The sequence below is a fragment of the Physella acuta genome, unplaced genomic scaffold (assembly GCF_028476545.2).
Source record: "Physella acuta isolate Inbredline_101_S28 unplaced genomic scaffold, ASM2847654v3 ptg000511l, whole genome shotgun sequence".
Classification (NCBI taxonomy): Eukaryota; Metazoa; Mollusca; class Gastropoda; family Physidae; genus Physella; species Physella acuta.
In genome coordinates this window covers 447,585-464,732 of record NW_026732030.1, presented here as the reverse complement: position 1 = coordinate 464,732, position 17,148 = coordinate 447,585, and the positions used below count along the sequence as shown (strand labels likewise).

At 31.1% G+C, this 17,148-nt stretch overlaps 1 protein-coding gene across 2 annotated transcripts; it reads left to right on the top strand.

Moving 5' to 3' along the window:
* The first annotated feature begins 1,018 nt into the window (after positions 1-1,018).
* LOC131944853 (non-lysosomal glucosylceramidase) lies at positions 1,019-17,055 on the top strand. Of its 2 annotated transcripts, XM_059305709.1 has the most exons (18): positions 1,019-1,163; positions 2,194-2,399; positions 2,505-2,593; positions 2,701-2,816; positions 2,942-3,169; positions 3,748-3,990; positions 4,245-4,353; positions 4,624-4,777; positions 5,821-5,946; positions 6,375-6,526; positions 6,662-6,766; positions 6,878-6,985; positions 10,936-11,087; positions 11,221-11,327; positions 11,873-12,015; positions 13,275-13,384; positions 13,668-13,859; positions 13,941-17,055. In XM_059305709.1, exons 2-18 carry the CDS (start codon positions 2,227-2,229, stop codon positions 14,289-14,291), a joined length of 2,658 nt encoding a protein of 885 aa, XP_059161692.1. In that variant the 5' UTR covers positions 1,019-1,163; positions 2,194-2,226; the 3' UTR covers positions 14,292-17,055. The 2 variants fall into 2 exon arrangements, with proteins under 2 accessions (XP_059161692.1, XP_059161693.1); XM_059305710.1 differs by lacking the exon at positions 1,019-1,163 and having other exon boundaries at positions 2,142-2,399.
* The last annotated feature ends 93 nt before the right edge of the window (positions 17,056-17,148 follow it).

Genomic DNA, 17,148 nt, shown 5'->3' with positions numbered 1-17,148 from the left:
AGTGTGGAAGGTTTGGCTTTTTGTGACGATACTTGAAAGAGGGGGTGGTGGGTAAAAATCGTCAAAAAAGCGAAACGTCATTATTGATGACCCCTTATTTTTCTCTGTAAATTTTGCAGTTGGTGTCTCCCCCCCCCCCCCCACACTTCTGTTAAAATCTTTAGAGTGTTCAAATCTAATACTAATGATATAGCATTGATTTCTCTATAGTTTTCATCATTACGACATGGTGTCACCCACCCTCCCTCGTCGGGATCGTAATATGTACTTAAAACTTTTTAACTCTAATTAAACATTCATTGAGCGGGCAAAATTCATGTTTATTCTATACAGTGGCGTCGCTAGGGCGGGTGTTACCCGGTGCGGCACCTCATGGTGTCACCCCCTCCCCACCAAGTACAAAAAATATAGGCTGTATACATACATATATTTATTGACAATTGGTGTCACCATTGTGCCAAATCGCGTGAATTTGTGAACGTATTATTTTATTTCAAGTGGAACAAAGAAACGTTTCATGGTTTTCTCAATAGTTAGCAGGTTTACTTCATAGTGTCACCACCAGACCCTCCTTTGTCGGGATCGTCAATTTTAAACTTTAAAAAGTTTTTAACTCTATTTAATCATTAATTGAACTCGCAAAAAGCATTTTTCTTCTACATATTTTGCAATTTTGTGTCTTGGTGTCACCCGGAGCGGTCCGCACCCCCCGCCCCAGCCTCGCATCTGATACTATAGTTACTATAGGCCTAAATCTTACAATTTTTTTTGTCTTGGTGTTACCCCCCCCCCCCCAAATGGTGTCATCCGGTGCGGATCGCACCCCACGCCACCGCCTCGCAACGCTTCTGTGAATGATCGTAGATTAAATAATGCTAAATAGTAAATTTCTGTAAAACGTCGACGTTTGTCAAAATCTAGATCTAGAATCTAGATCTAGTTCACTGTTTCTATCGTTTAGCCTAGAGTTTAGATATACCACAAGGGCGACAATGCAAACTAAACGCATCAAAGAGAAGTAGTCTAGAATCTGGAGATATAGAATACTACAGGCCTAACTAACTACTAAATTCTAGAATCTAGAGTAGATTCTAACTACTAGAATCTAGATCTAACTCTTGTGTTATGAGCAGGCCTAGTCCTAAATTAAAAAAAAAATTAGGGTAAAGAAGGGCGCTGTTAACCACACTTTTTAGAGCCCGTACAATCCGTACATTGTTAAAGAATAAGTTAAACATTTACTAATTACTTTACTAACTTTACTAGATCTAGATCTATATCTAGATCTAGATTTTAAATTATTACTAATCCAAGTTGAAAATGTGAAAAAAAACATTATTCTAACCATAGGCATAGTAGGTCATAGTCATAGACCATAGCCGACGTAAGGCCTATGATACTAGAATCTATTTATTTAACTATTTAGTACTAGTAGGGGCGCCTACTAGATCTATTTATTTTCATTTCAGAGGACAAGATCTGTCTGAGTCTAGTGACTGTGTAGAGTGTAGACTGTAGTCAGTAGTCTATCTAGAATCTATGGCCTAATTAACTTACATTAACTAGGCCTATAACTTTACTATATTACAACTAATAATAATTTAATAGACCCTAATCCTAATATTAATAATCGTCATCAGGAAAAAATTGATAATTTTCCACTTAGGGCCTATCATTTTTTTTTTAAACAAAAAGGTTGAATAATCTAATCCAATATATTTTTTCTTTATTTTTGTATTGCTAGTAAAAAAACAAGGTAAATCAATTTGAAAGACTATGTATGAAAAAGAAATGCGCAAACATGCACTATTTCCATCAATTAAGTTTACTCAGCTTTACTGACACTTTGCTGCATGTCTCTCCATAACACAAAACACCTCTTACTTGCTTTTTCATGGTCATTCTGACTGTGAGGCCTACAGTGCAAGCCCATGTAACCACTGTTGTGTCCAAATAGTTGAATTTCTAAAAGAGCTGTATAGATATCTAATTTTTATCCATATAACCTCATTATTTTAAAATTTTTACTAGATTAAAAAAACCTACATTATCCTAGGTTTTGAAACAAAATAATGATGTATGCCTAAATGATTTAAAAAAAAAACAACTAACTAGGGTTGGGTATCATTAGTTTTTCTTATTGAATTAATATATTTATCTGAATGATCAAACCATTTTGTTTATTTTTTATAGATCTTTGAGGAATAAACTCTTACAGGAAATTTAATGATGTATTGTACAGCACCTGAAGAAAGTTTAACTACTCCAAGGAAACACATAATTGGTATTCCAGACCATGGATGGCGTGTTCCTTTAACCTATAATTGTAATATAAAATGCACACCATTTGCAAAACCTAGGTTAAATCAAATCCCTCAATATGTTGGCCTTGGAATTAGGTAAGTTGTGTTTTTCTCATTTACATTTTTTTTCTTTTTATGTCTCAGATTTAATGGTTGTAATTATGAACGGTTTATTGGTATTTTTTAAATGCCTTTGTAAAGGTATACCAAATTCTGGTTGGAGAAAAAGAGACAGGGTAGAAGACCTTTTATTGATCATCTAAACCAAACAAAGCACAAGCCTATGTATGGTATGTTTCGAAAAAATGTATTTGAAAAATATGATTACTTTATTTAAGAATTGATTATTAGAAACTTATGCATTCTTAAAATACATAATTTTCCCTTCAATAATCAGGCTGTCCCCTTGGAGGCATTGGAAGTGGAACTATTGGTAGAGGGTACAAAGGAGAGTTTTGCAGGTTTCAAATGGTTCCTGGCATCTACCATTATCAAACAATTGATGCAGACCAGGTACTATCATATTTGATTATTTTCAGTTTATAAGACAATTATGTATTGCCAAAGTCTACTTGGTCAAAATATTTTTATTTAAGATGTATTATTTGTTTGAATATTTGTTTTCTTTTCTTCTTTAGTTTATAGTATGCATTAGGAAAAATGATGTAACTATATACCAAAAAGTTTTGTCTTGTGTGCCGAGAAAGAAAAGGACAGCTCTTAAATCTTGGGACTGGTCATTTTCTCCAGAAAACTGTATTTATCATGCACTTTATCCTAGAGCCTGGAGCATCTTCTATATTCCAGAGCTGAAGATTACTCTGACCTGTAGACAAATATCTCCTGTTATTCCACATAATTACTTAGTGAGTATTATTAATTTCAAATACAGCTCAGTTTAGCTCAGACATATAATGTAATAATGACAGAAAACGATTTTATGCTGCAGAAATTTCCAAAAAGAATTGTAATCATTTTGATTTTTACTAATGTCAGTTTTTCAATAAAGTTTTTCTTAGAGACTTGTTAATTTTTTTTTTTAAATGATGCATATGACCATCTCTTGTTATTTGAGCTTTTAATTGTGTTTGTTGTACTGTTTAAGATGTAGTTAAAATTCACTTTTTCTTTGACTAAGTATTCTTAAGTAGTGGTAAAAAAATATACAACCAAAAAAATTCTAAATAGCAATTTAATACACTGTAATTTTAACTGTAATTTTAATTAAATGATGCATATGACCATCTCTTGTTATTTGAGCTTTTAATTGTGTTTGTTGTACTGTTTAAGATGTAGTTAAAATTCACTTTTTCTTTGACTAAGTATTCTTAAGTAGTGGTAAAAAAATATACAACCAAAAAAATTCTAAATAGCAATTTAATACACTGTAATTTTAACTAAAATATAGCACATTTACTCATGTTAAAAATATTTTCGTTCTTAGGAAACAAGTTTGCCAGTTGGTGCTTTTGTTTGGGAGGTAAAAAATGAAAGCAGTGATGATCTTCAAGTCAGCATTATTTTCACCTTTAAAAATGGCCAGGGAATAAAAGAAGATCGTGCTGGTGGCGTGTGGTGTGAAGGTTTTAAGCTGGACTGCGATGGAGACAATGAAGCAAAAGGCGTGACTATCCATCAACAATTCAGAGATATGAAATGCACTTATGGAATTGCAGCTAAAGCTACTGTAAGTGACAATTTTTGCTTATAATCCTCTTAAAATGTAGTTTTATTGGAAAGATGGTGCAAAGAGGGCAGAGCCTACTTTTAAGCTCTGAACAAAAAAAAAATTGAAAAAACAAACTAATTATTTTACACGCTATTAAACTGGTGGCCAATGTTAAAAAGATTAGAATCCATCTTTATACATTACATTACATAAGTTTTGTTACCTGCTAATTAAAAATTAGTTTTTATCAAGATGTTACTTGTAATCTTCAGGATACTGTCACAGTTAGTGTTAAGAAACAATTTAATCCCCGGGGTTCTGGTGCTGATTTGTGGAGTCAGATTGAACAAACAGGGCATTTGGATAAAGAAGTCAAAACTGGTAATGCTGGATTTAAGAATAATTTATAAAGTAGGCCTCATTAGATTAATAATTATTATATTATGGTTTTGTAAAAATAAAAATTAATGCTACCAAGGCTTAAATAATTTTTAAAAATTAATTTAGACTTTGGTCTTATTAGATAATTAGTTAAAATTAGCAGTTGGTGATACTTAAGGCTAAGGTTGACATGGTGCTAGGTATTATTATTCATTGTAATAGACACATTTTCTTCATCACTAATTACACTTTTTTAACTAAATTGTGCAGATCCTACACCTCCAACTAGCAAAGGGCAGGAAATTGCTTCTGCAGTTTGTGCTAGTGTGATGGTACAGAAAAACTCACAAAGTAAATGTGAATTTGCACTGAGTTGGGATATGCCAAAAGTACAGTTTGCTGCTAGAGAAAACACATACACAAGGTGATACTTTTTGCATGGTGTAAGACTAAATCAGAAAAAAAAAACAAGATAGATGTTTTTCAAAGATGCAAATGCAGAAAATGCAATTAATTTTAATTTAGTGATATTGCCATTTATATATCTGACCAACCCACTCTATGCATGAATACACTCAAGTAATGATGACTTGTTTATCATGGTGGAAAGCCATTGTTTGTCACATTAGCATTTTGTCCTAAATCTAAAGTAATGGATGCAAATTTTATTTTGGACAGACACTATCACATTGTCATGGTTTTTTGGCACAGATATTTAGACACAAACTTATTGAAGTTTTATGATACTAAATCCATTTGAATGGCAAAATGAGGTTTGTCACATTCATACATACTATGAAGTTATGAAGAAAAATGTTTCTGCAGCAGTTCAAATTTCTATTAAGTCTTGCATTTGCTATAACAGAATAACTAATTCCATGCTTAATCTTCGAAAAAACAAGACCTAGGTCCGATGAGTCAGTGCTATTTACATAGGCAACTGAATGTCAGAATGTATAAAGCAAATGATCAAATGCAAATCAAAATGAACTTTGCTAAATATGCTATTCATTCACATACACCAACTTTGCAATTCTAATGGCCAGCAACTGCAACAGGTTGCTGGCTTAATGCTAATTAATGTATTTTAACCATTAGTATGCCAATAACATCTGAACTGTTAAAGAGAACAGTTATTTTAATGTTCTGTTTATAAAAATTTCTTAAAATAAGACAAATAATAATTTTCTATTAATTTTCCTAAATCCTTTTAGTTTTGCTATTTATTTGTAAAAGTTATTCTAGGTTATGTGTGTTTTTCTGTGTCCTGATTGTCAAAACATTAGTGCACAATGTCAAAGTCCCACAATAAGTTTTTTTTTAAAAAAGTTAATGGTCTTTACTTTAGTTATTTGATTTCATTTCACTAAGTCCTGTTAGTGAGAACTTTAATTTTCTCCATCAGGTTGATTTTGTTAAATTTTCAAGTTTAATTAAAATATGATATGTAACTAAATTAATTTTTAGGCGCTATGCACGACTCTTTGGAACTGATGGCACTGGAGCTTCAAAGCTATGTAGTTATACACTTAGAAATTACCCAATTTGGGAGGTTAAGATTGACCGTTGGCAAAACCCTGTACTTCAAAGCACGTAAGTCCAAATTGTCGAGCTTGAATAAATGCACAACAATTCTTGTAATTATAATTTGGTAGAGTTTGAACATGAGCTTACCTAGCCATGAGGAGGGAAATAGAGGCTGCTGGGCATTGTACTAACATGACAGTCAAATGTAGGCAAATGTTTTCAGCAACGTTCGCTATATAAACATATAACTTTATTATATAGATGATTATCCATTTATTAATTTTTTTTTGTCTACCATTTTTCTTCTTACCCTATATAACATCAGACTGAAAACTAAGCAAGATAAAAATTAATTAATGATTTGTGTAGCTAAATAAACAAAAAATTCTGTACAGTTGTATTTTGATACTTTTGAAAAAACAATTTTCATTGTGCTGCTGTATTACATAATTTTTACCCCTGATACATGCATCTTCATTTATTTTAAAAAACAGCTCTCTCCCTGCCTGGTACAAGTCAGCAATTTTCAATGAGTTATATTTCATTAGTGATGGAGGGACAGTTTGGTTAGATATAGTCAAGGGATCAGATACAGCGTCATTGCATGACACCGTCATCAGATTTGGCAGATTTGCTTATTTGGAAGGTTGAACAGTTATTGACATTATGTTGATTTTAATCTAACATTCTTGCATGTTTAATACATCAAATATAAAAGTAATATTGAAAATAATTTAGCTATTGAAACTTATAATAATTTTATCATCTATTCCCTACCTAGGCCAAGAGTACAGAATGTTTAACACTTATGATGTCCATCACTACTCATCATTTGCTTTACTTATGCTCTGGCCTAAGCTCCAGCTATCTCTGCAATACGACTATGGTAAGTTAGAGTAGTCAAATTTCCTTGCTAAAATTGTATCACAATATAAAAACATGATTTAAACACAATTTTACACATTTGTTTTCAATGTTTGGATAATTATGGTTTTAGGTGACACTGTGACTGTTGAAATGAGGGAGCGAGTAAAGTTTCTCATGTCTGGTGATAATGGAATCAGAAAAGTTGCCAACTGTATTCCTCATGACATTGGTGACCCAGGTGTGTATGATCTGTTTCATGCTTTCTTTTAAGGTTCCTGGTCTAAAAAAAAAACTCTGGTCATAATCCCTGTCATATATGGCAGGAAACAGATTAGTACCGGAAAATGCATATTCGATCTTCGCCGTTCATAAACTTTCTAACCAGACATCGTTCGGGGATTTTGTTTATACTGATAAATAGAGCTATGTTTTTACAAGCTTCGTTAGCAACATTTTTGTGGAATACGTTTTTTATGACATTTTGTGCCGCGGCGAAGGATGCGAAGTATGCAAATCTGGACGGAATGGATCTACTTGGAAAAGTACGTGTACTGCACTAATAAGGTAAGAAATACTATTTTGTAAAAATAACTATTATTTTTATGGATTTTTCATTAGAAATGATTGCTGTAAATTATGAAAGTAAAAAAAAGTATATTTGAATGTGTTTTTTACTTTAATTTGAACAAAGTGAATGGCCATAATTACGACACATCGGCGTCGTTGAAAGCGGGGATTTCAGTTAATTTTTTACGGATATAAAATTGTATTTTTTTCCTCCGAGGCATGTACTTAAATAACAGTTTAGTTAAATGTATTTAATTCTGTAAAATATAAGTATTATTTTGCCGTAGATACTTTTAAAAAAAATTTTTATGATTTTCTGTCGGGGAAAATCGATATTCGCACCATGCACGCACGCGTAGTAAAACTAGACTTATCTTTAAAACACGAGAATCTTGAGTACACTGCGAATAACAAAGTTTTTAAATTTTAGTTTACTTTTGACTTTAAGCCATTTGTTTTAAATCGAAATTAATTGATAATGTAATTATTTCAAAGTAAAAACTTTCCGTCTCAAATTGGCTTCTAACCTTCGCCACTGAACCAGCCTACGCACGACATTCGCGCGAGTCTGTTTCTTCGCAATAGTCTGTATAGTGTCGAGGGCTAATTCTAAAAAGAATCGAGTCCTTACTAATCCAATGTTTATTAAAATTAGGTACAATTGTTGGAACGCATGAGAAATAACAAATTAAAATTTCTTTAAATCTATAGCCAAAAGAAAGTAGAACTTTATAACTCTGTAAATTATGAATCGAGTGACGGCTGCCGTGAAAACGGGAGCCATTTTACTCTTTTTTTTAGGGTGACCTACTTTTATTATATAATTTTAAAATTCATCGATTTGATAAGCAGCTGAGTAGCTGACTACGCATGCGATATGGCTGGCACGTTTTGGGATAGGGATCGAGTACACCATAGAATTTTTTTTTTTCTTAGAACTAAGCGTATTTTTTTTTTAATCAAAAGATACTTACATATCAGTTGTTGATTTCAATTTCATTATAGATCTAATCACTAACTTCAGTTTTTAAAAGTGATTTTGCATCTAGATCTAGCGTATTTTCAAAATTACGTAAATCTAGATCTATTTTTTAGATCTAGATCTACTTAGTAACTACTTACTATTTGACAACCGTGTCAGTAAAATGAGGTCAGCGCTTCCAGATTCTTGGGTTTTAATTATGTTTGTCATTTTGATCTATTATAAGTAGCATTAAAACAACTGCATCTATTATCAACATTGTTTTTATATGCCAGTTCTAATTATACATTCTGTTCATTACCAATTCTAATGAAATCGTATCAGGCCCTAACACCCTGTTCACCTACACTCCTACACTGACACTACACTTGAAAGACGCCACAGAGAGTCGTAACTTTAAATTAATGTTTAAAGTACTAAACAATTATAATTAGCCATGTAAATGCTGCAACTATATTAAAAATTGGCATATAGACATATTTTATTAATTATGTTTTTTATATAGACCTTCTATATTTAACTCTGTTATTTTTTTCTTCCCCAGAATGTTTCTAAAAGCCAGAATTTTAAAGGGGAGGGCGGTCGTTTTTTTTCTCAAGAATAATTATAGAAATAAGCTATAAACTGGTATATTTTGTAAAGTTTGACACATTTACAAATAAATGTATGCCTAAGTGACATTTCTGTGTAATTATATTGTTAATTTTGTGAATTTCGTGGATTTTTAGACCTCACTACATTTAGATGTAAAAAAAAATCTCAGTTGAGTGAGTGTGGTTAATCTACATTTTGAACGTGATGTAAATGTCTAGTGCTATTAATTTTTATATTTTTGAATTCCTCGATTGTTAAGCAACAAAATTGATATATAATATGTCAATATTTGTTACTTTGAAAATTGGCGAAAATCGACCCTAAAAGTAGATGCTTGAGGGTTGAATCTGTTTCCTGCCATATGCTAGACAAAAATTTTGATTAGAATACAATAATTTAAAATGTTAAAATTTATTTCACAAAATGTTTTTGATTTACTTTCTTATTATTTTAAACAAAAGTGTATTTTTAAAGCTTATGCAACAAATTAATCCCTTTCAAGAAGAAAGTTATAGTTTGTATAAAAAACACTAAAAAACATAAATGTGATTGGAAATATAAATATGGTGTGAATTCAACAGGCAGAATCTTTATATCCTTCTTTTCCCACAAATTAATAACATGAATAAATTATACATTATACACATACATTTGACACTATTGCATTTCTAATTCACAAATACATTCACTTAGGCATACAGGAACATCATGTGGATATAAAACAGCCCATTTCTAAAAAAAAAACAAAGACATTTATGGTTTTAAAGGCTGTCACCAAAGCTATCAATCAATATGGAAATGTATTTACGATATAAATAACAAAAAACACAAATACATTCAGAATATTGCTTACCTAAACAAAACAAAAACAGAAATATATTGTCAGCTTTGACTAATAACCTTCCAACTAACACAAAATATTGGGTTATTTATTATGAATCATATTATTTATCTTTCTGAAAAAAGCTCTTATTTTTAAACAAACAAAATAGTTCTATTTTTAACATTAGCTGTATGTCATGATTTACCAACTGTGAAGTGTATCATAACTGAAATCCATCTATAATAGATATATTTTTAAAAAGAGAGTAGATAATCATTGATGAATTTGTTTATCATGATTTAATTAGAAAGCTACCACACATTCATCATAGTGCTGTGTTTATAGGTATCTATTAATGACATCACTCCCTAAGAAAAGAGTGAAGTTTGACTTCTATGATGACTAGCATGAAGGGGAGGTTATCAAAATGTGGCAGCATATTTTTTAAAAATTTCATTAAAACAAAAAATTATTAAAATAAACCTGCTAATTTTTTTTTAGAATTTAGTGTGGAAACAGGTTGTTAGGACTTATCCTAGTTAAGGGGGGGGGGGGGGGGTTGAAAAAATCAGTTAGAGTAGTTTGAAATAATAATTTATGGATGATTCACATCTTATTTTCTCAAATAATGTGTACATGTTTTTTACAATCAATGTCCATATTCTTAATTAATAAAGTAATTAATTGAAAAGACTGTCCCATCACTTTTCACATGGCAGCTATACCTTCTTTACATTTACAATGATCATCTGCTTAGGCTTTTAATAAATACATAGACCATACAATGCATGAACCATTTTGCTTGCTTGTGTGATAAAAAAATAAAATGTGTGAATGGAAAGAGCACCCAACTCTAAATTAAAATAATATAAACATAACTTCATGTTAAAATGCCTGTTGATGCATCACATGCCAAGAGACATCTAGATGCCATGCTTATCTGGCTTTGAGTTTTATGAAAGAGCAATCTTGGCTTGAGTGTATGGTTTGAGGAGGCTATCATTGGAGTAAATGTATCTGCAACTTTGTTTTGGTAGACTTAGGTTTTCCTGTATAAATTAGGATAGTTACCAACTCCAGTCCTCACAATCACATTTGTGACCCAGGTGTGTATGATATTGATAATACTTTGTCTAGGTATATCTAGATCCATTTTTAGTAGAAATAAATTTTTACTTGTCTAGAAATCCCACTAACAAAATGATAATTATTGTTTTAACAGAAGATGAACCCTGGAAACGTGTCAATGCTTATAACATCCATCCCACCGATGACTGGAAAGATCTGAATCTAAAATTTGTTCTTCAAGTGTATAGAGACTACAGTGCCTTAAAAGATATGGACTATTTAAAGTTTATGTACCCTAAATGCCAGGTAGTATTATGTTAGTTTTTTTTTTTTCCGCAGGGCTTTACCTAAGTATGAGTTATTGTTTTACAGATCATCTGCTTATTAAAAAAAAAAGTGTAACTTAAAAGCTGTAAATACTTAATTGGTTTCTGTTCAGGTACTAATTGAAACATCTAAAACATGGGACACTGATGGTGATGGTATCATTGACAATGGAGGCTATGCTGATCAAACATTTGATGCCTGGGTAATGAAAGGAGCTAGGTAATTTTACTGGATTGATTTCATTGTATTGAGACTTACTTAACACCTTTCTGACTCTCAGGCTATACTGGACATTAGGTGAAATTACTTTGTAAACTTTGCCTCGTATAAGTATATACCAGCATTATTTATTCAAGAACTTTTTGAGTAGTAGATTTTAAAAGACTGCCAATGTAGACATGGTTATTTTTGTTACATACCAACTTCATTTTTAGACAACATAAAACATCATTTTGGGTATGTTATATGTATATTATATAATTATTACATAAATATATATCTACATATATACACACATCAATGACCTGACACCTCGATAGCACATGGATGAGTATAGCTTTAAAGAAGATTCACTGGATATTCCTTTTAACAAGGCTTGCTCCTTTGATTAGTAAATGATAACGCCAGCCTTCTTCCTACAACCACATTAGCTTAATTAGTAAAGGGTTAACATTTTAATATTTCACCTGCGGAGTTAATCTTTATTCTGTTTAATATAAGAATGTTATTGTTGTTGTAGATGTTAGAAACTTATCAATTTCCAGCTCGTATTGTGGAGGAATGTGGTTGGCAGCATTGAAAATGATGGTAGAAATGGCTAGCTTGTTGAGTATTAAAGAAGATGAGGATACATATCAAGCAATGTTAAATAAAGGAAAAGCAGCTTTTGAGCAGAAGCTTTGGAATGGTTTGTGATGTATTTTAACTCCATTACAATCTTAATTGTAAAATCATTTACTGCCTTCATGTCACTATGTCAGTATTAAAAAAAAAAGTATAGTTATCCTTTCAAAGCTGATAGTCCATGGTTCACCTATTTCTGTGACCTCAGCATATTAAGGGATAATGTGGTGGTTTCCAAACCCAGTTGCCTTTACATTCTCCTAAGTGAGTTTGGTACCCACCAGTACTGGGTGAACTCTTGGACATCCTACAGACTTGAGCTTGGGATCCAAACTTAAGACTTCTGGATTCGTAATTGTTGTACTCTATTGTTGACCATGCCATCGTAACTTTGCGACAAAAATACAACCCTATTAGTCTTTACTCATTTATATTTATCTTTTTCATCTAGCCTAGTGTCTTAAGAATATGAAATCCCTGTAACTTATTAAGAAAGCTAATTCCAAAAAGTATATACATTGGTTTATGATTTTGACATCATATGAAAAAATATATAATTATTATTCATTTTTACCTGTTTAGAAGAACAAAATTAGTTAAACTTGACTTATCTATAGGAAAATCTGTTCCGTCAAACATTTAAGTCAGGTGTAAAAAATATAATTTTGAACAATCATTTTTATGTATTTGGCATAAAGATCCAAAGCATCATAGTTGTCCACATCATAAAAAAATCACATTAGTATTTGATATTTAAAATTAATACATAATGTGACCTAATATAGGCACTTCAAATAATTTATATTTTGACCAATATTAGTCTATGCCTTTAGCAACATTAAATCTATTAATTTCAAGATGTGATCTTAACCAATCACTTCCATTAATGCACACAACTTATTGGATCAATTCAATTAATCATCATCAATGAGTTAGTGAAAGAATTTAATTAATTCAAATCTAACAAGAAATTTTATGCCTAATTGATGTATACATTTAAAAAAGCAAATATATCTTAAACTAATTAGGTTTATGTAAGTAAAGTTGTTTAAGTTTCCCCTAATCTTTTATTCCAATTATTGCAAAGTTTCATTACATCACAGTTGATTACAACTGTAGTCATGATTAACCATGCTTGTCACCCACTTATTAATTTAATTGATTACTTATTAGAAAAGAAATCAAAATTTAATATAAAAAGGTTACTGAAAATTCTTGCCTTAATTTTTATTTCTACCATGTATGGTGATCAATAAAGTAATTTTTATTGCTATAACATAAAGCCATGTCTGTGTATGTTGCTTGAATTGTCTTTTCATTTAGGCACCTACTATAATTATGACTGTAGCACAAGTGGTCACCATGACAGCATTATGGCTGATCAGCTGGCTGGCCAGTGGTTCCTTAAAGCTTCTTGTTTGAATGACGATACGGTGAGATTAATGAATCCAGTTTAAAATAAGCCATGATTAAATTAGTTTTTTAAAAGCTCTTTATTATTTAAAAATGTCTTTTCACTTGTCATACTACACAAATAAAATAGGTGTATCAATAGATATGTTTAAAATAATCCTCTGATATATTGTGCAGGTATTTCCCTCTGACCATGTGACCAAAGCTTTGCTAACCATCTACAAAAATAACGTTCTGGGGTACACAAATAAAATAGGTGTATCAATAGATATGTTTAAAATAATCCTCTGATATATTGTGCAGGTATTTCCCTCTGACCATGTGACCAAAGCTTTGCTAACCATCTACAAAAATAACGTTCTGGGGTTTCAAGGAGGCTATATGGGGGCGATCAACGGTACACGACCTGATGGGAAGATGGATTTAAGCTCACCCCAGTCTGAGGAATTTTGGGTTGGGATCACTTATGCTCTTGCAGCAACCATGATTCAGGAGGTGAGTTTTTTTAATTTTTTAAAACTTTAATTACAAAACCCATTGAAGCTAGGCTACAATGTGTACATTGTTTTATTTTAGGGCCTAGTGGAGGAAGGTTTCCGCACTGCCTATGGAGCATATCATATCTGCTGGGATGTTCTAGGTTTACATTTTCAAACACCTGAAGCCTATACACTCCACCACGGCTATAGATCTCTGGCTTACATGAGGCCATTAGCCATCTGGGCCATTCAGTGGGCTATTGAAAAGTTCCATCCACATATGGTTCCAGGCTCAGAGTTCCTGGAGCCTGACGATACAATGGTGGATTCTTTCATGGATATGAGTGAAGGGAGAAGCAAGTGGGATGAAACTGAGAATGAAACCTTGCAGTCAGAAAGAGATCTTGAACAAGAGAGTATTGCTGTCACAACAGAACAGACACAGTAGACTCGTAACCCATTTGTCTTTCCTTCCCTGGGAACAAATTTTTTATTACTTTCTGATACGGCTTTTAAATGATATTAGAATGTTCGAGTCAATTGACATTTTAATGGAACAAAACTGCAAGGTTGTTATAAAATCAGAGTGTAAACAAATTCCTTTCACAAAAATGTTTTTTTCCTTCAAATACCGCTTTAAGAGTGATTCCATGTTACAGTTAATAGATTTTAGCTCTAATCTGCACTTTTTTTTTACTAATATTTTAACCCCTATTGTATTATTTTTTGTTTCAATTTAAATTTTTAATGTTTACATTATGGCAGTGTAGATATTTAAAATTTTCTCACTTATAAAAAAAAAATCAAATAGATCAAAACTGTTTTTCTATATGTTCCTACAAAATCAAATAATTAGGCCTATTGTTTTTCAAATTATACATGTACTATACTTAAATCTGTGATACACACATTTTTATATGTACATTAATTCCTTCCTGATAATTTTAAAACTAATGACAAATCTATGTTACTATACACTTATTTTATTTTCTCAGATAGGCTAGTTATTTATTTCTTATTTAAAATTAGATTATGAATTTTTGGTCCGCAGGATATTTCAATCTTAAATAACTGACTAAATGTAAAATAAGTGTAATAATTTGCTCAATTTTGTTTTCTTATTACAACAGCTGTACTTGTGTTCATACTTTTAAAAATCCATATTTTATACATATTGTTGATTATTGCTATTATTTAACCTATAGAAGGCAGTTACTGCTGGCTGTTTCATATTTAACCTAACCATATAAGCCTATGTGATAGCTGTCTTTTAACTACAGATGCAATCTAGTACTGTGCTAAATATTCTTGTTAATTTACTAATTTAAATTATCACAAGACTTAGTTTTAGGGGTCTTCATAAATGTCATCACACCAGTATAGTAGATCTTTACCTCAATTCTTTATTGTTTCAAAAATCTTCTAAAATTAAATCATAATGACTGTGGCACCCCACCACCCACTTTTCATCACACTGTATAGAAAATTTTCATCATGTTAATGTTTTAGGAATTAAAACAATTTAGAAATCATGCCATGTACCTACTATTAGTTGCTCAGGTAGCACATCCTTGTAAACATTTTACACCTCCTGGTTTAGTAGGGTCATATTTGTGGACAACCCCCACATTGTTTTGAGATTACAATAATTCACTTCACCTACTTATTTTTATTACTAAAGCTGGCCTGGATATGCTTCATAATTTACTCTCAAAAACTGAAGCTATCTAAAATGGGCTGTTTATTTGCAATGTTCAAAAGTGAAATCTGATGTATATCTTTCAGACTTTCCTCAGGCATGTCTTACCAAATGCAGTATTCTTTCATGCATGCAATTTAACTGTTGCTTTTGTTGGGAAGCTTGCATGGTTCAACCATCTGTCTCCGTTTTGTGCTGAGCTAAGCAGGTGCCATTTAGACCCACACATTTGTCTTGCTAATCAATTCCTTGAAATGATGGTTGTTGGTTAATATTTTCACATCCTTGTTTATCAACTATTGTTTAATCATGGCAAGCATAGTTTGCTTATGTTATTAACAGCACAAGTTTATAAATATGCAAGTTTACTTGTGATTGCTTTTTTATTTATATATTTTAGCGTCTTTCATGAAGCAAAGATATATCTACAACAATGACGTTAGTAAAAATTTGATAAAAGATGCTAATCAAAATATTATGTCTTGTCACTAATTTATTAGACTAATGAATTATATTGTGCCAATTATTGATATTTTGCTTAAATAATGTTGTGGTAATCTTTATTTTAGGTTAAAGCATCAGTGGTACTTATAGGGTATTATTTATGTGTATGTTATGTTTAAAACTTTCTTTTTTGCTGAAAAGAAATCAAACATTTCTACTGCTATTCTTGTCCATCATTTTTTTAAATTTATTTTTTTGCTGCTGAATGCGTTTTCAAAACTCTTTTTGTGCAAAATTTTGAATGCAATTACTCATCAATTCTGATATTATAGATGTCCAGGACTCACAATTAGAAGTAGTGCCGTCCATAAATAGCATCTACATTTTTAGAGCAAATTTTGTTTTTATGTTTTAACTTAAATTAGCAGCTGTATAATATTTCCCATTGCGCTTTTTTCAGTAGATAAAGCACACTTTTGCCATTGTATCAATAATTAGTACACAGTTTGAGGACAGTTTGTTCTAATGATCATATTTCTTGTGGAAATAAATCATTTTTCTATTTTTAATGTTTTTTTTTTTGAGAGTGCTTTGTAAGAGTTTTGTATTCAAAAATTTAAAGACTAAAACAAGTAAATAATGATAATGAGTTCTTTTTCTTAATACCCAACACACAACATTTTTAGACAAGTTTTTAAGTGCACTTGAAAATTAAAATGTATATTTATTTAGCACCTCAAAACATGTAGGCTATTAACTTTAAGCATAGGTTTATATTCACAAAAAATACAGAATGATCTGCCACTTAGTGTTTTATGTCCTTTCAATCAACAAAAGTGGTATCATACACTAATAAGTACACAAACTGTATATTATTATTATTATGTCTTCTACAATAATATTAATGGTAATGTATTTTAAAGTAGCTTAAAATATTATTGAAGAGGTTTTTATTTCAAGTTTTACATCATAGTTCATTAAAGATTATAACAAAGTGATTTTGTCTTTTCTGTCTATTAAAGTAAATTTAAAATTGTCTTATGATTATGATGCATACTAAGCAAAACATTGTAAATGAACTGTCAACAAAAGTTTTATATTATTATTTTTTAATCAAGACTTAAATCTAGTTTTCACTAAACAATGGAATTAAAATATAGAT